The sequence below is a fragment of the Microcebus murinus genome, chromosome 2, assembly GCF_040939455.1.
Source record: "Microcebus murinus isolate Inina chromosome 2, M.murinus_Inina_mat1.0, whole genome shotgun sequence".
NCBI classification, from domain to species: domain Eukaryota; kingdom Metazoa; phylum Chordata; class Mammalia; order Primates; family Cheirogaleidae; genus Microcebus; species Microcebus murinus.
Genome location: NC_134105.1, coordinates 23,657,566 through 23,684,904, shown reverse-complemented (window position 1 = coordinate 23,684,904; position 27,339 = coordinate 23,657,566). Strand labels below are relative to the sequence as shown.

General features: G+C 46.9%; 1 protein-coding gene across 3 annotated transcripts in view; it reads left to right on the top strand.

Annotated features, from left to right (window-relative positions):
- The window catches only part of CSMD2 (CUB and Sushi multiple domains 2), a 570,274-nt gene that overhangs the window by 530,367 nt on the left and 12,568 nt on the right, over positions 1-27,339 (top strand). For all 3 annotated transcript variants that reach the window (XM_075996375.1, XM_075996373.1, XM_075996374.1), the window contains 11 exons: positions 4,588-4,761; positions 7,270-7,452; positions 11,427-11,603; positions 12,764-12,943; positions 13,350-13,523; positions 15,993-16,166; positions 16,502-16,575; positions 18,002-18,113; positions 18,649-18,828; positions 24,643-24,708; positions 26,891-27,052. In XM_075996375.1, coding sequence (XP_075852490.1) covers positions 4,588-4,761; positions 7,270-7,452; positions 11,427-11,603; positions 12,764-12,943; positions 13,350-13,523; positions 15,993-16,166; positions 16,502-16,575; positions 18,002-18,113; positions 18,649-18,828; positions 24,643-24,708; positions 26,891-27,052 — 1,656 coding nt within the window. The remainder of the gene's footprint in view (positions 1-4,587; positions 4,762-7,269; positions 7,453-11,426; positions 11,604-12,763; positions 12,944-13,349; positions 13,524-15,992; positions 16,167-16,501; positions 16,576-18,001; positions 18,114-18,648; positions 18,829-24,642; positions 24,709-26,890; positions 27,053-27,339) is intronic.

The following is a 27,339-nucleotide window of genomic DNA, read 5'->3' as shown; positions in this document are numbered from 1 at the left end:
AGTATGTGTGCCTGTGACAAATGAAATAGTTTTCATTTTTTTCATGAAGTCATTGCATATACTTTTTCAGAGATTATTGTATTACCATAAGTTAGCACTATCCTCAAATCCCAGATAAGGGTAAAAAAGCCAAATAAGAACATCAGAAAATGCAGCCAAGTACTATTACAGGAATCTTTAGAGGTAGCCAACATAAACGTGGACATCTGTACACCAGTAGACATGAACAAAAATGTCCCTATCAGCTTTGTTCACAAAAGTCCAAAACAAGAAACAACCCAAATGTTTAGGAACAGGAAATGGATAAATAAAACATGGTATATTCATGCCATGGTGTGGCAGCCAGGCTTAAAATAGCGCAATGGTCCCTGGCTCTTGTATTCACTGTCTTTATATAGTATCTTCCTACGTCATATCAGGTTGGTCTGGTGAACAGCAGGATATGGCAGCAATGGTAGTGTGTGGCTTCCAAACCTAGGTCATGGAAGACAGTGGCACCTCTGCCTTTCTCTCTTAGATTAGTCACTCAGGGAAGTCAGTCAAGCCTCCAGATGGCTGCAGACACAGCAGACATCCTGGCTGCAGCCTCATGAGCCATCTGAGCTAGAACCATTCAGCTAAGCCATCTCCAAATTCCTGGCTGACAGACACTGTGAGCGATAAGAAAGGTTTATTATTGTCTAAATTTGAGTCAATTTGTCATATGGCAATAGATAACTAATACAAATGGTACACTATATAACAGGAATCAATAAACTTTGGCCCATGGGCAAAATCCAGCCCTTGGCCTGTTTTTCTATGCCTCTTGGGCTAAAAATGGTTTTTACATTTTTAAAGGATTGAAAAACCAAAAAAGGAAGAAAAAGAAGACTACACAACAGAGACTGTCTGTGGCCTTCAGAGGCTAAAATATGTACAATCTGGCCCTTCCAGGAAGTTTGCCAGCCCTGCTAGATTGCATTAGTCGTGAATGAACTACTGCTACACACAAAGTAGATGAGTCTCACAAACAGTGTTGAATGAAAGAAGCCAAATATAAACTCTGCGGTGTGTGACTCCATTTATATAAAGTGCGGAAGCAGAGGCAGGCAAAGCTAACAGTGGTGCATGAAGTCAGGGCATGTGGGGAAGGAGGAGGTGTGACAGGTACAGGCCGTGAGGGACGTCCGGGCCCTGGTGATGCTCTAGTTCTCCATCTGAACGGTGGTTTCATGAGAGTTACTTTGTGAGAATTCGCTAAGCTGTGCACTATGTCATTGTGTCTCTATGTCTGCCGTAATTCCATTAAAAAGAGGTTTTTTTGAAATATCATTAGAGAGTTAAACTTGGACAATTTCTGGAAGTCCGAAAATCTCTAATGAACAATCACAGAATCATTTAAATTATAATTGGAGAGCCCACTCCTTTCAGAAGAAGAGAATTCGTTGGTAGTGTTGAAACGGTACCGCAGAAGGGAGTCGATTGGAGTGTGCGGGAGAGTGTGGCCTCCGGAGTCCAGGAGGACTGATCGGCCACGGGCCACATCTGTGAGCTGGGGGGTTTCTGTCCTCTCCAGGCTGCGCTGTCCTCCCCAGTAAGATGGAGATGGAAGCGGTGCCGACCTCATAGGGTCGTCTTAGGGAATAAATGGTATAACGCTTGAAGCTCATGGCATCGGGTGTCTATTGCTATGTAACAAGACATCTTAAAACTTAGTGGCTTAAAATAGCAACTGTGTTTGTTTTCTCACAATTCCATAGGTCGGAAATCCCTGAAATTCCAGATATTCAGGCAGGGCTTAGCAGGTGTTATTAGCTTGGGTTCTCCAGAAAAACAGAACCAATAGGGGATATCTGTCTATTTCTGGGGAGGTTCCGTATAAGAAGTTGGCTCATGCAATTATGGAAGCCGAGAATCCCAAGTTCTACGGTTGGAGACCCAGCAGAGCTGATGGTGTAGCTCCGGTCTGGGTCTGAGTCTGAGGGCAGGAGAAGACCAATGTCCCGGCTCAAAGATAGGCAGGGAGAAAGGATCCTCTCTTACTCTGTCTTTTCTGTCTAATTCAGGTCTTCCATGGATTGAAGGAACCCAGTTCACACTGGGGAGGGGTTCTGCTTTACTCAGTCTACCTATTCAATTTACAATCTTACCCAGAAACACCCTCACAGATACACCTAGAATGTTTGACCAAATATCTGGGCACCCTGTGGCCAGTCAAGTTGGCACAGAACTAACCATCACAGCAAGGATGGCCCATCTGTGCCCTTTGCAGCTCAGTCAGGACTGGAGGATCCAAGACAGCCTCACGTACATGTTTGGGACCTTGGTGCCAGGTGGGGGCTGAGGAGAAGGCCGTTCTCCTCTGTGTGGTGTCTCTCCATGTGGCCACTCCCTCCAGCAGTTGGGATCAGTCTTCTTTACTTGGAAGCTGGGTTCCTAGGGTAAAAAAGGGAAGTTATAAGGTCTCTTAAATCCAGATCTCAGAATTCCCAAAACCTCATTCCATTACATTCAGTTGATCAAAGCAAGGCACAAGGCCAGTCCAGACTGAAGGGAAGGGGAATGATAGACTCCACCTTTAGGAGGGGAGGGGTGGCATGCATGTTCAGGGATGGGGACAATTGTTGGGGGCCACCTTTGCAGATGGTGTGCCACAGTCAGCCCTCTGGTCACCACAGTCTGTACCTTCCCACACGCGGTATATAACCCCTCACCCCCAGGATCTGCAGCGACATACTCATTTTGTCTCTATCATGTACTGTGTAACAAATCATCCCAAAACCTAGAGGCTTGATGCAATGACCCTTTTCTTGCTTATGATTGGCAATTCAGGCAGGGTTTAGTGGAGGCCGTTCATGTCCGCCCCGCATGTTATTGGCTGTTGTGGCACCTAGAAGATGCCAAATGGCCTCACTCACATGTTGGTGACCTTGACGCTGGCTGTCAGCTGGGGCATGGTGACTGTTCTCCATGGTCCCCCCTCCACGTGATTGTTTATCATTCAGTAGTCGAGGCCAGGTTTCCTTGCATGGCAGCAGTAGTACTTAAAGAAATGAAGGCAGAAGCTGCCAGGCCCCGTAGGACACAGCAGGCCTGACATCACTTCCACCATGGGCCACTCCAGATTCAAGGGGAGGGGAAACAGACTCCACCTCTTGATGAGAGGAATCGCTGGTAGCAGTCTTTGCAGGTAATCTGCCGTAAGCATTTAGACAGTGTTTGCCCATATTAAGACCAAGTGAAGACACATAAGACCTAGTCTTGCCATCCCTATACCCTGCCAAAATTTCATTTTCAGGACAGCGTTGATCGCCTGTCATGGTCAGCATCCATGCCATGCCCTGTGCCCTTTCTGGGTGCAAGCCAGGACCGCAAGGATCTCCTACTAGACCCCAAGATTTCGTTCTAGTAATTTTCATCTCTTCTTGATCCATGACAGTTCCCAATTGCTTGCCCCACCCTGGTCTCTTCTCCACACCATCACCAGTATGATCAGATCACAGGGCTCCAGTGGCTTCCCAGATGTTTATAATAAAAATCCAGACCCCATGCTGTGATCTGGCTCCTAGCAACTTCTCAACACCCTCGTCTCCTTTTCGTCCTATTCCAGCATCCCTGGCTTTCTTGCTGTTCCTCAAACCCACCATGCTCACTCTGGCCTCTGGGCCTCTGTACCTGATGCCCCTTCCCTCACAGGCCCTCCCCCCGCGTCATGGGTGGCTCACATCTGCCCTGCACTCACGTCACTGCTCCAACGTCTCCCTCCTCAGAGAGATCTCCCCAACCACCCTGTTCAAAAACAGCACCTTCACCTCGCTCCCGAACACCCTTTTCCTGACGCAGCAACCCCGGGAATTACCTGTTTATTTTCTTATGTGCAGTCTGTCTTCCCCACTAGAATGTAAGCTCCGTGAGAGCATGGACTTTGTTCTCCCAAACACACAGAACAGTGTCTAGCACGTAACAGGCACACGATACTTCTGTGCTGAGTAAATGAGAGAAGCTTGGGATCCACCTGCGACAAGAACAACAGGCACCCAAGCCCGGTGACGTGACAGTGTCACCCTGCCCTAGCCTGTACCTCTCAGCTCTGGTGTTCTGATCTTATCACTGGCTTTCACAGCTATACCGTGGCGGTTCAGGAAAGGGGGCTTGCAGGGGACAGGCTGGGGACAGTTGATGAGGTGACTGTAAGATGTTGTGGCCCTCATTCTGGAAGCTGTGGCCAATGAAGACAGTCCAAGGATGGCAGACCTCCCGTCTCGTCTTATGTATACTCTGTGTACCACCTTCCTGCCAAGGACACCGTGGGTGTGTCCCATGGCAGTGAGGAAATAGGGAGAGGAGTGCACAAGGGGCAAGAAAGCAAAGAAGCTAATGTTATTGTGTACCCGCCACGTGCTGAGCAGGCACTAGTCCTGTCACGCGTCTGGAAGCTGCCCAGTGAGGCGGGTGGGCATTGCCTGCCCATTCCAGCGGGAAGTGTCCTTCAGTAGATGCCCAGGGTTTCTCTTCCTCCTGCCCCCGCCCACAAGAAGCCTGGCGTGTGTTGTGTGATGGCGGTCCTTCCCTGCGCTGAGCTGCTGAGCCGTTTGCTCTTCCCCACAGTGGTGTCCTGTGGCCACCCGGGCTCCCCGCCTCACTCGCAGATGTCCGGAGACAGCTTCACCGTGGGGGCGGTCGTGCGTTACAGCTGCACCGGCAAGCGGACTCTGGTGGGAAACGCCACCCGGATGTGCGGGCTGGATGGACACTGGACTGGCTCCCTCCCCCACTGCTCAGGTATGGCACGTGGCGTGGGGGAAGGGCTCCGGCAGACCACGTGGCTGGCGGGAGGTGGCCGAGCTCGCAAGGTGTGAGCATGACTGACGGAGGGGAGGAAATCCTTTGGAGCCCTGTCCCCTCCCTGGCAGGCAGAGGGCACAACTAGAAGAGGCCCCAGCTGGACTTCAGCCATGGTGGGCCGAGCCCAGCGTGGTCTCCTCAGTCAGCTCTGGCCAAGCCCATGCAGCCAAGAGATACCAAAACTAGGAAGGGCACAATGGGTTTTGGGGGGTGGGGGGGGGGCTTTTTGGTTGTTGTTTTTTTTTTTTTTCTTGAGATTTGAGTCTTACTCTGTAACCCCAGGCTGGAGTACAGTGGCAGCATCCTAGCTCACTGCAACCTCAAACTCCTAGGCTCAAGCGATCCTCCTGTCTCAGCCTCCCAAGTACCTGGGACTACAGGCATGCACCACCATACCCTGCTAATTTTTCTGTTTTTTGTAGAGACAGGGTCTTGCTATGTTGCTCAGACTGGTCCTGAACTCCTGACCTCAAACAATCCATGCACCTCGGCCTTCCAAAGTACTAGGATTACAGAGGCGTGACCTACCACACCTGGCCTAGGCACAACTTTTGAGGTCAACCTATGGCAGAGTCCTGTCCTGACACTTGATCCCCTGAGTTCCTGGGCAGTCTGAGCCTTCCCGTTGTCAGCCCAGGTCAGCCCCATTCCTGTGTCCTCTCTGCCCTGTCTCAGACTCCCAGGCCCCAGTTTGCCTCCCTTCCTTTCTCACCACCACCCCCAACTTGTCCTATGTCCCAGCTGCCTAGGGGGGTACAGTCTTCTTCCCTACTACCCTGAAACACCAGTCCCCAGACATTTCCTGTTAATAAATTCATTTTATTGCAAATCTCTATGAGGATACTGACAGATGTTGTCAAAACAGCAGATGTGGGGAGCTGCCAAAGCTCCCACGTTAACATTCATGGGTAATGTTGTGTAACAGAGCAAAATATTTGAAAGGGAATTTTCCCACCAATAACGGAAACCATGAAGCTAAAAAATTAGCCCCCTGCAGAGTCGTCTTCTCTGAGGCGGGGCTGCCCAGCGCTAGGAAGGGACCCCACACTGCACGTCTCTCCCAAGAGGGCAGCTGTTCATGGAGCTTAATGTTCCTCAGGGAGCCCACCTTGGCATTGAAATGGGCCCCTAGCCCGTCCCATGCCAGCCCCTTCTATAGGTCAGGATCCTGACCTGCTCCTAATGCAGAAACCTTCTCTTCAATGTGGGGCCTCACCCATAAGATGTGCAGCTGTTCTTGCAGTTGGACGTTCCCAGATGAGCCTGTCTTCCAAAATTTAGGGCACTGCCAGAATATTGAGCCAGACAATAGTTCTCCTCAGAAAGGAGAGAGTCCCAAAGCCACTGTTTTAAAAGGCTGTTGGCTGCCCAGGAAAACCTAGACATACCATTCCATATGGCCACCCAGGACTTTGGCTTCTTTCCCTTATTAACTCATTAATCACCTAATTAATAAACTGAGAACTGCACATGAGCCACAAGGACTCCTTTCGCCTAGGCTAGAGGAAGGCCTGCTAACTGGTCCCTTCTGTGTGGACTCCTGGTGGAAGTGACTGGGGGAAAACAAGCACCTCCCAGGTATCCACGGAGCAAGGTCCAGGAGGAAGAGGCGTTCGGAAGAGTCCCTTCTGTGATGATCCCTCTGCATAAAACTCTTCCATCTAGACACTGCTCCAAGACATTGGGCTAATGGTGTTCTCGGAGTCTATTTGATTTATTTTGGGGATCTTTGTTCTCCACGGGAAAGGGATATATAGGGTAGGGGAGGAAGAAAGCAGAAAGAAAGTTTTGAGCTGTAATCTAACCACGTGGTCATTCTGGCCCACAGCCTGGAATCCAAACTGTCATTTCCCTTCTCTGGAGTTGTGTTAGGAGAGGCTGGAAAACGACCCACTGGAAATATTACAGAGACAATTCTTGTCTGGGATAGAGAACTAAACTGGAAAACCTCCAAAACCCTGTTGGCTCTGAGATTTCATCATTTTGTGACTTCCTAAGTACTGGTCCTAGCTTGGGGAGGAAGGGACTCTTCCTTGGCAACACATCTGAGCTGGGACGGTGGCATTGAGAGTGGAGAGGGCACCACAGAATCAGCAGGTGCTGATGGGGAAGAGGGGAAGGGGGAAGGAGATGGGGCCAACTCGGACCACTGAAATCCCACACTGGCTCAGGCCAGAGAACCTTCCCTCTGCCTCCTCGCTTCCTCTCCTGCTTGATGCCCAGGGGCTTGCCCACGGCCTCAGCTCTTTGTGTTCTGTGACCATTGAGTAGTGAGACAGGAGCTATCCAGGTAACGGGCTAGGTGCGCAGTCAGGTGTCACCTCCCTCATTCGTGGGACCCGCTGCTTCCCCTTAGCCATGACCCAATCTCTTTCTCGCTCCGACTCCTCCGCTCCTTTTTCTCCGGTGCAAAGACAACGGGCTTTGTCTGATTCTGGCCGGTAGGAACCAGCGTGGGGCTTTGTGGCGACCCTGGGGTCCCGGCCCATGGCATCCGGCTGGGGGACAGCTTCGACCCAGGCAGTCTGATGCGCTTCAGCTGCGAAGCTGGCCACGTGCTCCGGGGATCGTCAGAGCGGACCTGTCACGCCAACGGCTCGTGGAGCGGCTCGCAGCCTGAGTGTGGAGGTAATGTATGTGACCGTTCTGCTCCTCCCTTTGCCCAGCCCCAGAGCTCCCCCGCCTGCGCCTGCGCCTGCTCCCGCGGCCCCATGCGAACCCTCGGCCCGGTAGTGGACAGGCACGGGCAGCTCACGTTCATTTTCGTTAGCAGTCCAAAGACAGCCGTACTCCCACCCTCACCTAAAAAGGAAAGAAATAAAAAAAAAATTTGAATTTAGCCCATGGATTGCTTCATTTTCCATACAATTTCCTTCAATAACTATGCGATGATTGCTGTTGTGGTACGTGCTGGGGATAATGGTGACCAAGACAGGCACAGTGCTACAGTCTGAATGTTTGTGTCCCCCCAAAATTATATGTGGAAACCTAACCTCCACGGTGACAGTGTTAGGGGGTGGGGCCGCCGGGGGTTAGTAGGCCATGAGATGGGATTAGTGTCCTTTAAAAGACACCCAGAAAGCTCCCTTCCCTGCTGCCACGTGAGAACACGGCAAGAAGGCACCATCTCCAACCCAGAAAACAGGCCCTTCCCAGACACTGAATCTGCCAGTGCCTCGATCTTGGACTTCCCAGCCTCCAGAGCTGTGAGGGCTAAATTCTGCTGCTTATAAACCACCGGGTGGCTTATGGCATTTGGTTGCAGCAGCCTGAACAGACTAAGACACACACCTTGCTCTCCTGGAGCTTACAGTCTAAGGGAGGAGGCTGTGTTTTAAAAAAATAATTCAAAGCGCCAAAAGAAATATAAATCCAATTTTTAAAAACTCTTTCAAAGTAATCTAGGCCCTCAATGATGTGTCCCAAGGTAACACCAATGGAGGAAATTATATTTTTCCACACACTTTTAAATGTCTGGGGGAAAAAATCTTTGTGAAACTCTCTCTCTCTCCAGAGTCCAGCTTTTTGCAGCTGGTCCCCAGAGCTCTCTAAAGTCCTGCCTGCACGGCACTGTCCTGGTCAGGAACAGGAGGAGCAGCGGGGAGCAAGGTTGAGTAAGAAGATGTGGAAGAGGAAGGAGGTGACAGGAAATAATCATCTAGCGAGGCGGGAGGGGGAATGGGACGGGGACGTGTGCAAGTGCCAGGCAGCACCGAGGGCCCGCTTAACGTGAGGGATCACCACTTTGCAGCGAGAGAGACAGCATCGGCCGTGCTTCCATTCAAGCATGCTTTGTGCCACAGGCGCAGGCACAGAGCAGCCGGGGCGCTGGGCGCAGAGCTGGGATTTGCCAGGCAAGTGAGACATTGGCAGAAAGTGGCAAGGGGAGGGGGTGAATGCCAGGCAGTGATTATGATGGATCTTGGCGTCTAAGCTGGGTAAGGAGGGAGCAGACTTAGGAGTGGAGTAAGAGGCAGTGAGAAAGTGGCAGGATCAATGGATTATGGGCCCCACGGGACCAAAATGTCACCGGAGTGCAAATCCCAGAGGGAGCGAGCTGGAGAGAGCAGAGGCAGGCGTTGGTGAGCAGGCTGCAGGGAGCTCGATTGTGGAGGATCCTGAAGAGCAAGGGAGATGTTCCAGCCCATCGTCGGGGACACCCGCCTGGGAAGTGAGACAAATAGAGTCAGAGCCCTCACCCACTTGTGTGCCAGAGTCCTGCCTTTCTGGGGTTGCTACTTGAAAAGTGGGTTTCCATAGAATTTCAAAAGCATGGCAAGAGAGGTGTGCAGTAGTGGGAAAGTGTAACACAAAGGATAATTTCATATATTCTTAAATATCTATGTGACCCATTTCCCTGTCTCACCACTCAGATCCCAAGGTGGAGTCACTTACTATGTCAGGACTGTTCAGGGTCAGAAAGTGGATGATTACAAGTTTGGACCTGAAATGAATGTTTGTTATGAGACAGAGAGAGAGAGAAAATACACAGCTTTTATGACTTCTCTTGACAAGTGCCTACTTATCCTTAAGGATTCTACTCCAGCCCTGATAAGCTTCTTCCTTCTTAGTGCTTTTTCCCCTTCAAGTGTGACACTTATTGTGTCATATTTTAATTCATCTGTTTATAGGCAGATTTCTTAAAACAGACTAACTCCTCACGGGCAGGGGACATAACTTGGTTGTTATTGAATTTCGGGCACCCAGGCAGCACAAATGTTTGTTGAATGAATAGATGTCAAGGCCTATCTGTGGTGATAATTATATAGGAATCATTTTGTAGATTTTACTTTTGGACTATGCAAATATACATACTTACAAAATTAAATCAAAGGTTATTACAAATGTGCAATCTCTAAATATCAGCATCGTAATGAAAATAAATGAACCTTACTATGTATCAAGTTGGTGACTTAATAACCCAGAAAATTATTTCAACTGAGTTGAAAAGATGGAATTTGGCTGTGGTATATATCCTAAGGACAAAGAAAATTGCAGAGAAATCTTAAAACTGTTTTCAGCAATCATATTGTTAGCAATAATATTGATATTACTATCCCAGAGCTATAATATATGCACTACTATAATATATATATATGTGTAAGACAAATACAAATTATCTGTTGTCATTGCAAACCAATATTTTCAGCATAAAAGAGATATAAAAATGAAGAGGTTAAGGAAAAACCCTTAGTTCTAAATTTGGATTAGCAGTATCAACATAAACTCATAATGCATTCTCAGTTTAAAAAGTTCTTTCCCCAGCTCTAGCCATTCTTAAATTCTAGAACCCATGACCAGCTCAGCAGCAATAAGTCCTTGTTGTGCCCAGATTGTGGTCTCTAAATCCATTCTCTGTTATAAGGAACCAGGCTCTGTGGAGTCATGGCTGATTCCAGGGCTGGGGCTGGAAATATACAAGAAAAACATAGAATATCTTGTCGCTTGAGCAAGGAATCCACCACTGATAAGTAGGATCATAGGAGAGGAACTTAGGAGCCAACTTGAAAAGGCTCCCATTGGCCAAAGATGGGATAATTTGAGCTTCAATAAGAATAGTAGTGGCAAGGTATGGCATAAATACACGAGTTTGAAATGATTCTTAAGTAACCTCCTTGGTTGTCTTTGTAGCTTGCTAAGAAACTGACTCATTATTCTGATAAAGAAAAAAATCAGAAGGATCAAGCATTACACGGCCTTCGCATATGAACTGTATTTCAGGGTAAACAAATATTTAATGATGGGTAATTTCTTTGTTAAAGAGCTCCAGCTAATGCAGAAAGAATGATAGAATATCACCATTTTCCAGTCCCTAATTGAATAATGAATCTGGCCAGCAACCATCAATTGCTGCTAAAACCATTAAGTGAAAAACTGATGGGAGCATTATAGTGCCGGGTTAGGTGGGCAAACCTGAAACCACCGTGCAGCCTCAACACCACGAACAAGAAAACAGACAGACATTCTGTGCCTCCTGATCCAACACAATAAGAAAGATACAAACCACCTATGAAGTGCCTTTGCCAAAAAGCACAACTTGGTCACAGGAACTGCAGGGCACAGAGACACATGTTAAACTATACCTCACTGATGCAGTTAGCAAGGCCCAGAAAGTGGGAGGTTCCGCAGGGCAGATGCCCCAGTTTCTGCAACAGATACATTATAGAAGAGGGAATAGTAATCTCTGGATTCAAAGTCTTAGAGACATGTTAGCCGAATGTCACACGTGGACCTTATCTGGATCCTGATTCCAACAAATCAATTGTAAAAAAAAAAAAAAAAAATGAGACTATTGAAAATTAAGCACTGATTGAATATTTGATGATATTAAGGAATTGTGTTTAAAATTTTAGGGGTGATAATAAAACAGATATAGTCTTTTTCTAGAAAAAAAAGACAGGATTTTTTAGAGATTAAAAAAGATTCATATAGGTGTCTCCTTCCTGTCTAGGGCTGAGATAACTCGATGTGAAAACAGCATGAGAAGCATTTCCATCCACAGGGTCCCTGTGTAGCACGTGGTTTCCACTCTGGGCAGTTCTTGGTCCCCAGGTGATGCCCACCACAGCTTTGGTAAATAGCGTGCTCTTTTGGCTTCCTAGTGATCTCTTGTGGGAACCCCGGGACGCCAAGCAACGCCCGCGTCATGTTCAGTGACGGCCTGGTCTTCTCCAGCTCCATCGTCTACGAGTGTCGGGAAGGCTACTACGCCACGGGCCTGCTCAGCCGTCACTGCTCGGTCAATGGCACCTGGACAGGCAGTGACCCCGAGTGCACAGGTGAGCGCCAGGCCCTCTGGACTCCATGGCAAATGGGGCCTGGGTGGCCCAGCTCCTGCATGCCAAAGAAGGGTATGGGTGGGGGGATGGGCAGGCCGGCTGGAGGGGTAGGACTTGAGGCTGAAAGAGAATCGTGAATAGCCTCTTTATTGAGCGTGCACTGCGTGGCAGCCACTGAGCTGAGTGCGTTATTTTATATGCATATATTGTTTGATTGTCGCCACAAGCCCATGAAGTAGCTACCATTAGCCCCATTTTACATATAAGATGCGGGAGGCTCATGGAGGTTGAGAATATACATTGGCCATTTCTCAGGCTTTAGCCAATCCCTTGGGCTTTCTTTTCTCTTTCTGGGCTAACCTCCCAGGCTCAGCCTAATTCTCTTTCCACGTGAAAGTTGCCACCACCCACCATCCTTGTCACCTCCTTCTTTCCTCGTACCCATCCCCACCTGGCCTGGGCCCTGTGCAGCGCGTAGCCTCACAGCTCCCCTGTCCTTCTTCTCTCACCGGTAGCCCCAGACCTTTTCCTTGGGTCCCAGATAGAAGGAGGAGATGAGAACAGAGAATCTGACAACATTCTCCAGTCAAAGTCCTAGTCTGTGATTTCGGGCTCCATCTGAAGTCCCAGGTCACTTTTGTTCTGGGACCAGAGCTCACCAAACCCCACCCTCTCTGCCACCATAACACAGGCAGGACCACTTCATGGGCCACAGACCCTGCTTCCAGGCCATTCAGCCTGCAGAGAGAGGCCCCCTAAGCGCAACAGCAGGTGACAAGGAGCCCCTTGACAGACAAATTAATCATTTTATATGGTTCATTAACACACCTTAGGCTCCTCAACCTGGAACCCCCTCTCCCTCTGCGCCAGCCTCATTTAGGGACTGAGCTCTCTGGGTACTTCCTAGTGGGGGGTGAGTCAGAAGGCTGGTCTCCACAGCTCAATGGCTGGGTGCATAAGGATGGTGTGGGCAAGGGCAGGGCCAAGGTGGGGCATTGGACCAAATGGACTTCAGAACTGGCGATTCCCAGCTGGGCATCCCTGATCTGACAGCCTTCCGTCTAGGATGTGTGCAGTGAGTAACAGAGGTGGGATTGGAACGCTGAGAAGAAACGGGGTCTGGGCTGGGAGTGAATACCGCTGTCTCTCTTTTGTTCTAGTCATAAATTGTGGGGACCCTGGGATTCCAGCCAATGGCCTCCGGCTGGGCAATGACTTCAGGTACAACAAAACTGTGACCTATCAGTGTGTCCCTGGCTACATGATGGAATCACACAGGGTATCTGTGCTGAGCTGCACCAAGGACCGAACGTGGAATGGTACCAAGCCCGTCTGCAAAGGTGCGTCGGGGGCTGCAGAGGTGGGCGGAGGGCCAAATAAGGTGCAAAAGTGAGATGTAGGCCATGAGCGTCTAGAAAGGAGGGGGTGATAAGGCAGAGCCCTTATCACCCCTATCAGGGGTGTGCAAGGTGAGAACTTGTCCCTGAACATCTGCCAGGAGGGAGGCCAAAGGTACCAAAGCAAGGCCCGGGCCTTGAACATTGGGGCCTGGGTTGTCACGCTTGAGAGAAGCCATTGTAAGGTGCAAGAAGACCAGACTTCCGCAGTACAGGGGTCCCTTCTGGTTCTTCCTGCTTAGCCCAGACACCCGGCAGGTGCGAGGTAGCCGGTGATATCAGTGATGGTGACGGGGGCTGGGGTCCCCAGGACAGCGCCAGCACTCAGCCTGCTCTGGTCTCCCCCCAGCGATCATGTGCATGCCGCCTCAGCTCATCCCCAACGGGAAGGTGGTGGGGTCTGACTTCACGTGGGGCTCCAGCGTGACCTACGCCTGCCTGGAGGGCTACCAGCTCTCCCTGCCCGCGGTGCTCACCTGCGAGGGAAACGGATCCTGGACCGGAGAGCTGCCTCAGTGTTTCCGTAAGTCGCTCCTACCTGCTGGCTCCTTCCCCTGCCGGCCTCGGAGCTCGGCTGCCGGAAGGCCTAGAGTAGGTCACCCCTCCCCTAAGTCAGGGAGGCACGTCATCAAAGATGCTATTAAAGAGGTAGGGAAGGTTAGAGCAAGAAAAACGAGAATACCTTAACTGAGCCCTGGCCTCAGACGTTGTCTGGAGTCACAGTGGAAAGAAATTAAGCCAGAGATAAGGGGGGTGTTTTTTGACCTGAAGGTTGTTAACTGGATGGGCTGGTACCCAAAGATCCAGGAACACCCAGGGCTAGGAACGTATCTGTCTTCATGGAAAATACCCTGCACAGAGAAGACTTCTGGGGGGACCCTCAATTTTCTGGTGCGATACTTTAGTTTTTATCCACCTCGCCCAGTTGTACCCTGAAGACCCCAAGTCCATTCCAGGGCTCATTCCTTACTGAGGTTCCAGGTCATTTACACCCATGAATGGGGTCTGGAAGGTTTGGCTGTGCCCATGCTTTGAACAAACAGTAGGAAGCTGATTTTTCTTTCTAATTTATCTAACTCTGCGGAAAACTGTCCACGTGCTCATGACACTGGGTACCTCTGAAAATTTGCTTCCGTTTGGGAATTTCAGCAGTGCTCAGGGCCAGCTGCCCCAGAGTGGACACAGGCATTTGGCGCATTTTAGTCTACCAACCTTCACGTACCACCGGGGAAACATGCAGACAGGGTCACAGGGTCACAGGGTCACAGTTGAGTCTGGACTCAGCAACCTTGCTTGTCCTCTGGAGAGATAGCTGAATTGCTTTTTAATGATAAATTATGGTCACCATTAAAAAAATTTATACTACATTAGAAAATACAAAGAAGAAAGTAAAAATCATCCAACTCATCACTTCCCAGTGATAACCACAATTAAGCTTCTGATTGTGCTTCTGTTAATACGTGGTTCCCCATGCATCTCTGCATCTATAGCAATTTGGGTACAGTTTTCTATGAATGGTATTGGGCCGTGCTGTACATGCGATTTCTAACTTGTAGTCATTGATAGGTCACCAAAACCTTTCCATCAACACCTTCGATGATACTGATCTGCATGTCATCACGTTTAATGGCTTTAAAGAATTTCCTTGGTGTAGATACCACTACTTGTTTAATCATCTCCTACTGGTGCTGAATTTAGGCCATCTCTAATTTAATTATGTTAGATGTAGTTATGCAACAAGTATCCTTAAAAATTGTGTTTCTTTTTACTCTTATGGCAAAGTCCTAGAAGTGAGAGTGCTGGGCCAAGACAGTCACTCTTCATTTCTTGACAAACTGTCTTCTAGAAAGAGTGTCCCATATTACATTACCAACAGCACTTTAGGAGAATGTTCCTTGATTACACCTTCATCAACAATGGATTGTGCCAGTTTTTAAAATATTTACCAGCCTGAGGCATTTAAAAAGACATCTCATTACTTTAATTGGCATCACATTGCTTATTAGAAAGGCCGAGCCACTCACTCTTCACTCGTTTGTACATCTTATCCTTCCCGGATATGGTAACTTGAGATCAACTCGGCTTTTAATCGATTGCTGATGGCCAGCCTGGACTCCCCAGCTTCCAGGGAATGGGCTGCAGGTCCAACTTCCATTTTATTTTGCACGTGATTGTGAACCTCATGACTCTGTGCACACACCGACACTCAGCGTAAAGTAATGCTTGAAGAGATGTCGGGGGCTGTGCATTTCGTAGTCAGTGACACTCTCTGATCTTAACGTGACCTGAACGAAATGGATATGCCCACACACTCCCCACCGCAGTGCAAACGTGCATCCTTTGGAGAAAGAAATTTGACAGTACACATCAAGAACTGCGAACATGTTCAAACCTTTAAAAATAATGACTCCACTCCTAAAAACTTCTCCTAAAAAATGATACATGTGAAAGAAAAGCCATATGTAACCTTAAAATAATAGAACATGTTCAATATAATAGTTATGACAAAATGTAATTACAGTACAACCAACCATTGCAAAATCATGTAGCCAATAAGTGATAATGACATCATAAATGTGGCAAATGTTTACAGGGCAATATTAAGTGAATGAAGCAAGATTCATAATCACCTGGACTTTGGTTTTCAGCTCTGTCTGTGAAAGTTTGCATACAACTGATTAGAGACTAGAAGAGAATGTGTGTGGAAATGGAAAGAAGTTTGGGATAGTGGGATTGTAATTTTTTATGTTTTTCAATGTCCTGAACTTCCTGTAACGGTGCTCCGTGAATAAGCACTTGGAACGTAGGAGGGAGAGGGACCACAGAGCAGTGGCACCGAGGCAGGTGTAAGCCCTTACCTGGGGCTGCCAGTTCCCAGAGTTCAAGCAGAACCAGGAAGAAAGCAACACAGAGGACAATGGTGGGGGTGCGGGAGAGGGAGACCAGGTTCCAGAAAGCCACTTGACCTGCCTCCCTCCCTTTGTCTTCCCAGCCGTGTTCTGCGGAGACCCTGGTGTCCCGGCCCACGGGAGGAGAGAGGACCGAGGCTTCTCCTACAGGTCGTCTGTCTCCTACTCCTGCCATGCCCCGCTGGTGCTGGTGGGCTCGCCACGCAGGTTTTGCCAGTCGGATGGGACGTGGAGCGGCACCCAGCCCAGCTGCATAGGTGAGAGGCCACTGCGGCAGAGAGTGCCCCAGCTGGGGGAACCTTCTTTTGGGCCTGAGATGCTGACCATCCTTCCCTGTGTTCAGTGGGCTCACTGCGAAAGGAAACAAGTCCCCCTCCTCTGAGCGTCTCGGAGCAGGGCACAAATTAGCCAGAGCTCACCTGCTCTGGGGAACTGAATCGTCAGCTGGGGCTGTGATGGGGGTGGGGGTCTGAAAAGGCAAGGCAGCCAGGATGTGGCTCTGTTTCCTTTGCTCCCCCTGCTCCCCAGACTGAGACAAGGCAGTGACAGCCGCAGTGACCCTGTGGCCTGTGTCTTTGTTTTGACAACCCAGATCCGACGCTGACCATGTGTGCAGACCCCGGCATGCCGCAGTTTGGGATTCAGAACAATTCCCAGGGCTACCAGGTAATGGGGTCAACCAAGATGGGGCCTTCCTGCTCCCTGTCCCTTCCTGTCACTGTCAGCATCAGAGGACCTAGAGACTGTCCTCGGGACAGTGCTAGGACAAGACCTTGGAGAGCAGAGAAAGGAAGAGCTCTGCCTCTTTAAAGTATGCTCTTCAGAAACAGGAAGGTTTTTGCAAAGAGGAAGCCATGGGCTAGGTCATGCAGGGCCCTGAGGCCATGACAAATATTTTGGATTTTATTCTAAATGTCATTTGAAGGTGACTAATCTGATTCATCACTTGAAATATCACTCAGGCTGCTGAGTAGAGGGTGAACAACGGGGTTAAGAATAGAAGCACTTAGACAGGTAGCACACTGTCGTCGTGACTTGGGTGGAAGATAAGTGGCAGTGACAGCGGAGACGGGGGAAGTGAAGAGTTCAGGGCACGTTCTGCAGGTGGAACCATGGGGGCCCGTTGATGGGTCTGACTTAGGAGTTGAAGGATTCACAGATGACTTGAGGTGCTTGATTTGCACAGCTGCGTGGATAAAGGTGCCATTTGCTGAATCACATGATGAAATCCAAGAGAGAAACAGGTTGGGCGTGGAGGAAGGGCGTGAAAATTAAGAGTTACATGGTGCATTTGCATTTGCTCCAGTGGGTGACAGGGATACATGAGTGTTTAAGCTGGGAAGTAGTATGATCCGAGTTGCAAGGTGGGAAACTGATCTGCCACATCACGCCGGTGGACAGGAGAAGGAGGGCTGGAGCCGGTGGTAGCAGCAGTGTCGGGGACTGTGAGTGACGGGGACAGTGAGGGGCTTGTGGAGTGTCAAGGTGGAGAACACAGCTGAGCAGTGGGAGGGACAGAGGGAGCTGGCAATTCTGTTCAACAGATATTTACAAAGCACAATGCCAGATCCTTGGGGGCTGTATCTATAAAGAAGTCACCTGTCCTTAAGGAATTTACAGTTTCATAGAAGAAAGGGACACATACACAAATGATAGTTTTATTTTGCACTGTTGTTCACATTCTATAAAATGCTGTCAAATCCACCATCGCACTTGAGTGCCAGGACATTCCAGCGTAGCTGTGGCGGGGATGGTCATCCTTGCGTCGCACGGAGGAAGGCTAAGGTTTGCAGAGTTCCATGCAGACTGTCGGGAGTAAACACAGAAGCCAGAACTCAGATGCAGCAGTTTCTGATTCTGAACCAGGCGCTCTGTGTACCACGACAGACTGTAACATTGCAGCGTGGCTCGGGGGACCGGACGAGGCCTGTGGATAAATAAGAGTGGCCCAGGCAGAGAGGCAGAAGGGCATTGCAGGCAGTGGCAACAGCCGATCAGAGTTGGGTCTTGGGAGAGCGAGTGGTCAGGGACAGGTGTATGATGCACTGCTGGAGGGAAGGGGACGACAGGACCGTCGCTGTCCTTGCCACAGGTTGGAAGCACAGTGCTCTTCCGTTGTCAGAAAGGTTACCTGCTTCAGGGCTCCACCACCAGGACCTGCCTCCCCAACCTGACCTGGAGCGGAACCCCGCCCGACTGTGTCCGTGAGTGCAGATTTCACCAGCATCCCGAGAAAATTCCTCTTGCCCCTGCTGGGTGTCCAGGACATGCTTGAATGCTCTGAATGACAGGGAACTCACAACCTCTCATTTGGGCTAATATCGGTCTCTTTGTGGTCTTACCCCTTGGGGCCTCACAGAAGACGTTTCCACACGAGAGCATTTCTGATGTTAGAAGGCAATCCCCGTGTCTTAGCAAAGAAAAAACTATCCAGTGGCAGCAAAAGCTAACAAGTCTAAGGCCAGGCCCCAGGGCAGAGATATCGGGCTTCTGACCATGGTGACTCCTTCCTCAGAAGTGCCACCTGCCTAGGCTCCTGCAGGGCTGACCAAGCCAGTGTCCGCCTGACCTCCATGTCGGCCACTCCTACAGACAGGGAGCTTGGGGTCGGGGGGCAGGATGGGGGAGGGGGGCTGGGCATGAAAGGGCCTAGGAAGGGAGGGAACAGGGGGAGGGTCCAAAAGGCCCCCTGAAGCCCCTCATCCCCGCAGGTCCAACAGTGTCTTTCCTCTCGCCCAGCCCACCACTGCAGGCAGCCGGAGACGCCCACCCATGCCAACGTCGGGGCCCTGGACCTGCCCTCCATGGGCTACACGCTCATCTACTCCTGCCAGGAGGGCTTCTCCCTCAAGGGGGGCTCCGAGCACCGCACCTGCAAGGCGGACGGCAGCTGGACAGGCAAGCCGCCCATCTGCCTGGGTGAGTGAGCCCGCGCGGTGACCTCGCCAGGGTGGGAAGCCGAAGGTGACGGCTGTGACCTTGAGCTGAAAGAGGGCAAAAGAGAAGGAAGAAGCTGGATTTCCAGGAGCTGGGCCCTGCTTCTGGTTTCCTAAGGCGATGAGTCTCCAGGAGACCAAACCAGAGCAGTCTAAGAGGCACATACTGAGCCAGTCCCAAGTTGTATTTGCTGCCTTCTGCCCCAACTGAAACGCTCTCACGGGATGATGCTTAATCCTCGGGCAGACAAACGCTCTTTCTCCCACCAAGCTGGAATAATGTCTTACTCATGTTATAACCTTGATTAAACAGCATCCCCCACATGGGTCCCTTGGGGTTACCAAGATATCCCAGGCCTCCCTCCCCCTCTTCTTCATTCAGTCTTTCTCAGTTCTTCAACTGAGCATCATGCCTGTGCAGGGGACGGGGGATTCAGAGGTGATGGCCACGACTCTGCTAAAGGAGCTCACGCTCCGCTGGAGCAGACAGACACGTTACCAGATACAGCAGTACCCGAAGGGACAGGGGGATGCACCAAACAAGGGCACTAAAGGGGGCAGGGAAGAAATCAGGGAGGGCTTCCAGGGGAAGGTGATGTCTGAGTCCAGTCTTAAGTGAGAGGACCAAGGGTAAAGGATCAGTGTGGTGCTGGAGTAGCACTGAACTCTGCCTTACAGGAGCTGGTCTCACCCCTGTCAGGCATTGTCCTGAGCACTTTGTATGACTTGACTCGTTTCATCCTCACAGGCACCTATGAGGCAGGGGCTGTTTGTATCCCTATTTAATATGTGGGGAAACTCAGGCACAGAGATGTGAATTAACATGTCCAAGGCCACCAGCTGGTAAAGGGTAAGAGCTGAGGATCCAAACCCTGACAGTCTAACTTGAGGATCGTGCTCTTAACTACTGTGCTGCCCTGCCCTGCAGGGAGAAGCCTTCAGAGCCAGAATTTAATCACACTGTTTCATTTTCATTGTATGAACTGTCATAGATTTCTTTTATTTATGGAAAATAATATTTGTTTTCCATATATGATAGTAATATAAGGGTTTTTAAGTACATTTATTTTTTAAGTTTTTATTATGGTAAAATTGGTATTAGATATATTCATGATATTGTGCAACTATCACCACTGTCCATTTCCAGAGCTTTTTCATTATCCAGAACAGAACCTCTGTACTCATTAAACAATAACTTCCTATTCCCCCTTTTCCTTAGCCAGCAGTAACCACTATTTTACTTTCTGTCTCTGTGAATTTGCCTATTCTACACACCCCATGTTAGTGGAATCATTCAATATTTGCCCTTTTTGTTTGGCTAATTTCACTTAGCATGCTGTTTTCAAGAATCGTGCATGCGATAGCTTATCAGAATTTGATGCCTTTTTATGGCTGTATAGTGCTCTGCAGACGGCTATACCACTTTCCATTTATCCCCTCATCCACTGATGGGCATTTAGTTTGTTTCCATATTTTGGTTATTATGAATGATGCTGCTGTGGACATACATGCACACATTTTGTATAGATATATTTTTTACTCTCTTGGCTATATATCTAGGAGTAATTCTATGTGTAACATTTTGAGGAACTGTCAAACTGCTTTCCAAAGTGCCTGCACCATTTTGCACTCCCCCAACAAGGCACCAGAGTTCCTATTTCTCTCCATCTTTGTCAACACTTGTTATTGTCCATCTTTTTTTAGTATATTCATCCTAAGTAGGTGTAAAGTGGTATCTTATTGTGGTTTTTTTGTTTGTTTCAGTTTTTTCACCCAATTAATTGTTTTTAATTGACAAACAAATATGATATACACCATGATGTTTTGATATACATATACAAACACTTGTGGAATGGCTAAGTCAAGCTAATTAGCATATCCATTACCTCACATACTCACCATTTTTTGGGTGAGAATACAAAATCTACTTAGCAGTTTTCAAGTATACAATAAATATATTGTTATTAACTATAGTCACCATTTTCTACAATAGATCTCCTAGTAAGTGAAATTGTGCCTCCTTTGGCCAACATCTCCCCAGTTCCTCCCGGCCACCTGCCCTAGCTCCTGGTGACCACCATTCTACTCTCTGCTTCTATGCATGAGTTCAATTCTTTTAGATTCCACATATAAATGAGATCATGCAATATTTGTTTTTCTGTGCCTTGCTTATTTCACTTACCATGATGTCCTCCAGTTTCATCCATGTTATTGCAAATGGTAGAATTTGTTTCCTTTTTAAGCCTATGTAGTATTCCATTGTGTGTGTTTATATATACACACACTATACTATATATATATATATATATATGTATATATATATATATATGTTATAGATGTATCACATTTTCTTTTTCCATTGATTCATTGATAGACACTTAGGCTTTTTCTCTATCTTGGCTATTGTAAATAATGCTGCAATAAACATGAGAGTACACATATTTCTTTGACTTACTGATATCATTTTCTTTGGATATATACCCAGTAGTGCGATTGCTGGATCATATGGTAGTTGAATTTTTAATTTTTTGAGAAACCTCCATATCATTTCCACAGTGGCTGTGCTGATTTACATTCTCACCAACCGTATACACAACTTGCCTTTTCTCCATATCCTCACCAACACTTGTCATTTTTAACGTTATTGATAATAGCTGTTCTAACAGGTGTAAGGTGATATCTCATTGTGGTTTTAATTTGCATTTCTCTGATGATTAGTGATGCTGAACATTTTTTCATATATTTGTTGGCCCTTTGTGTGTCATCTTTTGAGAAATATCTATTCAGATCCTTTGCTCATTTTTTAATCAGGTTATTTATATATTTTAATCAGGTTATTTATATCTTGCTATTGAGTTATTTAAGTTCTTTATGTATTTTGGATATTAACCTCTTATCAGATGTATGGTTAGCCAATATTTTATCCCATTCCATAGATTGTTCCTTTACTCTATTGATTGTTTCCTTTGCTGTGCAAAAGCTTTTTAGTTTGATGTAATAACATTTGTCTATTTTTGCTTTTGTTGCCTGTGTCACTGTAGTTTTGATTTATATTCCCTAATGGCTAATGATGATGAGCATCTTTTTATGTGTGTATATCTTCTTTAAAAAATGGACAAAGGATTTATATAGACATTTCTCCAATTGGGTTGTCTATTTAAGGTTGTTCTTAATATAAGTTCTTTATATATTTAGAATACAAGGCCCTAATAAGATACATGATTTGCAAATTTTTCTCATTTTGTGGGTTGTCATTTCACTTTTATGTTGGTATCCTTTGAAGCACCAAACTTTTTAATTTTTATGAAATCCAGTTTATTTTTCCTTTGATTTCTTATGTTTTTGCTGTCATATCTAAGAAACTTTGCCTGACCCAAGGTCACAAATATTTTTGCCTATGTTTTACACTAAGAGTTTTACAGTTTTATGTCTTACATTTATATCTTTGATCCATTTTGAGTTAATTTTTTATGGTGTCAGGTTGGAGTCCAAATTCATTCTTTTGTGTGTGGATATCCAGTTGTTCCAGCACCATTTGTTGGAAAGACTATTGTTTCCCCCACTGAATTGTCTTGACACCCCTGTCAAAAGTCATTTGACCATAAATGTATGAGTTCATAGCTGGATTCTCTATTCTATTCCACTGATCTCTGTGACTATCATATGCTGGCACTCCTCAGCCCTGATTACTTTAGCTTTGTAGTAAGTTTGGAAATTGGGAATTGCCAATCTTCAAACTTTGTTATTATTTTTCAAGATTGTTCTTCTTTTGTGTTTTATTTCTATATGGGTTTTAAGATTGGCTTGTCAATTTCTGAAAAATAGCTGGGATTTTGACAGCGTTTGTGCTGAATCTATAAATCAGTTTGGGGAGTGTTGCCATCTGAACAATATTCAGGTTTCCAATCCATAAACATGCAATGTCTTTCTATTTATTTAAATCTTTGATTTCTTCTGGTTGTGTTTTATAATTTTCAGTGTACAAGTCTTGCCTTGTTTGGTTTCATTTATTCATAAGTAATTTATTCTTTTTGATGTTATTTATAGGCACTCATATTTAAAAATATAAAATGTTTTAGATGCAGTAGATGAAGTTGAATCCCAACTCAACCCCTTAATGTATGATCTTTTTTTTTTTTTTTTTGAGACAGAGTCTCACTTTGTTGCCTAGGCTAGAGTGAGTGTGTGGCGTCAGCCTAGCTCACAGCAACCTCAAACTCCTGGCTCAAGCAATCCTTCTGCCTCAGCCTCCCAAGTAGCTGGGACTACAGGCATGCGCCACCATGCCCGGCTAATTTTTTCTATATATATTAGTTGGCCAATTAATTTCTTTCTATTTATAGTAGAGACAGGGTCTCGCTCTTGCTCAGGCTGGTTTCGAACTCCTGACCTCGAACAATCCGCCCGCCTCGGCCTCCCAGAGAGCTAGGATTACAGGCGTGAGCCACCACACCCGGCCTTAATGTATGATCTTGAGCAAGCCCCTTCACCTTTCCGCCTCTCAGCAAGTTTGTCTTCTATAAAATTGGGACAATAATCTCTACTTCACAGTTTCAGCAGCAGGAGTAAATGAGATCACATGAATAAATGCCTAGCACAGTGCCTTGCACATAAAATGCTTTTTCCGTCTTTGCTCCCTTCATCTTACAGACCCTGAGACAATAAAGCATTCTGTTCAGAAGTATACTCTCACTGAGTCTTTATGGAAAATTTCTCCATGGCTTTCTGTATACCCAGAGCTGACCTCCAGAGATGGAGGGGTTTTGCTAATGCCCTGTGTCTCCCCTCCAAGGGAAACATTGGCAAGTGTGCCCTTACTTGGTGACAAGGCAGATTTTCTGTTGTTTCTCTGCAAAAGAAGAAAAGATGTTAATATTGACTGACCATGACTTTCAAATTCATAACCTCATTTATTCAGCATAGACCTGCGATGTATGTTTTAGTATTTTTCCATGTTTCAATGGATAGACAAAGACTCTGAGTAGTCAAGTGACTAGTCAAGATCACACAATCAGTAAGTGGCACAGCGGACACCTGCAGTCTAGGATCTCAGGCTCAGCCCCAAGGCTTTTGCCTTTGCCTTTGCCCGTGAAGACTTCTCAGTCTTAACACCATCCCTCCAAGAGAGGAAAGCACTCCATCAGTACACCCACCAGGGCCCGAGGGGTCACCTTTGATGGGTACAAGTTCCTCCTTCATACACGGCATCTAGAAGGAAAGCAGAGTCAGGGACAGGGCTTTTAACCCAAGTAAGGGCATTCAGGGAGTCCATGGACTAGGATGGGAAAATATATGTGTTTGCTTTCGAATTTTACATTTCTATTAATTTTGAATATAGATGGCCACCCATAGTATTATTGGCAATACCTGTAAATTTGTCATCAGTAGAAATTGCAGACATTTTTGTATTATTTTATAATTGTTACCAATATTGTAAAATATTAATGTTGCTGACTACTTCAAGATTATGGTTGTTACTAAACTTGCTGCTAAATTCTGATATTTAATGCAGTAGTGTGGCATCATATATACAACCATATCCTAATGTCTTGTTTAATATTTTAATAACTGTACTAATAAAATTGATTTCCTTTGTCATTCTTTGTATTTTATTACTCTGAGAGAGGGCCACGGCATCACCAGACCATCAAAGCAGTTCACCTCCTGGTCTAAGAAGATAAGTCCAAAGCAAGATGTCAAAGAACCCCTTGACCTAATGTCAGACAGGTGACCCTTATTTTTCCAATAGAGTGTGAACCAGAGTCTGAACCCGTTTCCTTCCATTCTCTTTCCCCAGCAGAGGTCCGGCCCAGTGGGAGACCCGTCAACACTGCCCGGGAGCCGCCGCTCACGCAAGCCTCGAGTATGTATGGTCCAAATCGTTGGTTTAAAAAGCTGGTGCTACTTTCTTTCACCTGGCTAGCCAGAGCCATGCACGTAAATTGCTGAGTGTCCAGTGGAAGTGCATGAAAACTATGTACAGACCCGGCAAATTTCCCCACGCACCTCCCCAGCCCAGGCAGGCTTTGGGAGGAAGTGAGCCCGAAGGAAGCAGAAACCTCATCTGGAAGAGAGAGCTAGGGCCTTCCAGAAACGTGTCCAAAGCTTCCAGCACTGGAACCAGTCATTGCTATAGCCTCTCCTGGCACAGGACCGGCCGGGATGTCACCCAGACACATAGACCCAGTCCTGCTCAGGGAGCATCCTGGAAATTGTTACATTTTTAAGACAAGTATTGTGTCTTTGAAAGTGTCACATCCAGAACTAAACACAGAACTACAGGTGTGGCCTGACCAAGGCAAAAATCTTACAGACTACCACATCCATTTTTAAACCTTCTACTTTTATTTTCTGCATCACATATGTATGACACAGGAAACAAGACTACATCTGGCACCGAAAACTCAGTTGGAGTGCCATTGTGGTCACTGACCAGCTGTGTCCGTGGGCACATGAGCTTCACCTTTAACCTTCAGTTTACCTTCTGGTAAAATAGGGATCATAGACCAGGCACAGTGGTTCATGCCTATAATCCCAGCACTTTGGGAGGCCAAGGTGGGAAGATTACTTGCAGCTAAGAGGTCAAGACCAGCTTGGATAACATAACAAGATGCCATCTCTACAGAAAATTTAAAAGTTAGCCAGGCATGGTGGGGCGTGCCTGTAGTCCCAGCCCTTGGAAGGCTGAAGTGGGAGGATCAGGATCGCTTGAGCCCAGGAGTTCAAGGCTACAGTATGCTATGATGGCACCACTGCACTTCAGCCTAGGTGACAGAGTAAGACCCCATCTAAAAAAAAATAGGGATTATAATACATGCCATAGAGAATTATTACAAGGGTAAATGACAATTTTAGTAGCTATCACTTATTAGGTGCTTTTGTAACCAAACATTATGTAGCATATAATTTACATTAGGTCATTTAACCTTAATGAGTTAAGTGGATGGCTCCCACCCACAGGGACTACAAGTATAGCCTGTACAGGTGAGAAATTTAAGGCTCTTGCACATGATCAAACAACTGATAAGTGACAGAGCTAAGATTATAATCCAGCTCTGTCCGACTTCATTAGCCCGTGTTCCTGCCCACCACGCTATACTGACATGGCAGTTTCCTCCCTTCTCACTTCTTCCCAGTCTCCAAATTTCCCTGTCTCCTCTTCACTCCTTTTTTTCTCTTTTCTTCTTCCCTCACTTCCTTCTAGTTCCCTCTCTCTTTTCCTTTCTTTCTTTAGTTTATTTTTAATTGAAAAATAATGTACGTATTTATGGGATACAATGTGATATTATAATATATGTATGCATTGTGAAATGATTAAATCAAACTAATATATCCATCACCTCATCTAGTTATCATTTTTTATGGCAAGAACATTTAAAATCTTTCAGCAATTTTAAAATATATGATACATTATTATTAACTGCAATCACCATGCTGTGCAATAGATCACTAAAACTTATTCCTTCTGTCTTACTAAAACTTGTACCCTTTAACCAACATCTTCACATCCTCTGCCCCAGCCTCTGTAACCACCATCCTTCTCTCTGCTTCTATGAGTTTAACTTGTTTAGATTCCACAGATAAGTGAGATCATGCACATTTGTGTTTCTGTGCCTGGCTTATTTCACTTAGCATAATGTCCTCCAGGTTTATCCCTGTTGTTGCAAATGACAGAATTTCCTTCTTTTAAAAAGCTGTGTAGTATCCCCTTGTGTATATACATTTATATCACATTTTCTTTATCCATTGATGCATTGATGGACACTTGGGTAGTTTCCATATCTCGGCTGTTGTGCATAGTGCTGCAGTGAACATGGCAGTACAGACATCTCTTCGACATGCTGATTTCAGTCACCTCCACCCATCCTCTCTGAAACACAAGGGGATCGCAAGACGCCAGAGTATTCTACCACCCATTCTACCACGTTAGGCTTTGGGGAAAGGAAACAATTTCAGGGAGTGAACTGGGATCCCTGGGATCGGGTGGCCCCCATTCTATCAGCACATGCAAAGTCCCTCTCACATCTGTTTCTCAATTCCTGTAGTTCCTGGGGATGTTTTTGCCAAGAATTCACTGTGGAAAGGGGCCTATGAGTACCAGGGGAAGAAGCAGCCAGCCATGCTCAGAGTGACTGGTTTCCAGGTGGCCAACAGCAAGGTCAACGCCACCATGATTGACCACAGCGGTGTGGAGCTGCACTTGGCTGGTAAGGAGTGGGCCACTCGTGACAGCAGTGTAGGTGGCGAGGGAGGATGGGCCCACACCCTTTGCAAGGATGAGCAATGTCATTGCATGGGACTGTTGTGCAAGGCTCAGACTTGTCTGGTGGTCAGGGAAATGGGAGGTGTCTATTCATATTTATTTGCCTGATAAAGCGCCAGTGTGGAAAGGAAAATGGTTAGATGGCAAACATTAATAGCTTAAATATATAAAGAACTCTTACAAAGAGAAAACAGACTGATAGCCTTAAAACTGAGCCAAAAATAGGAGCAG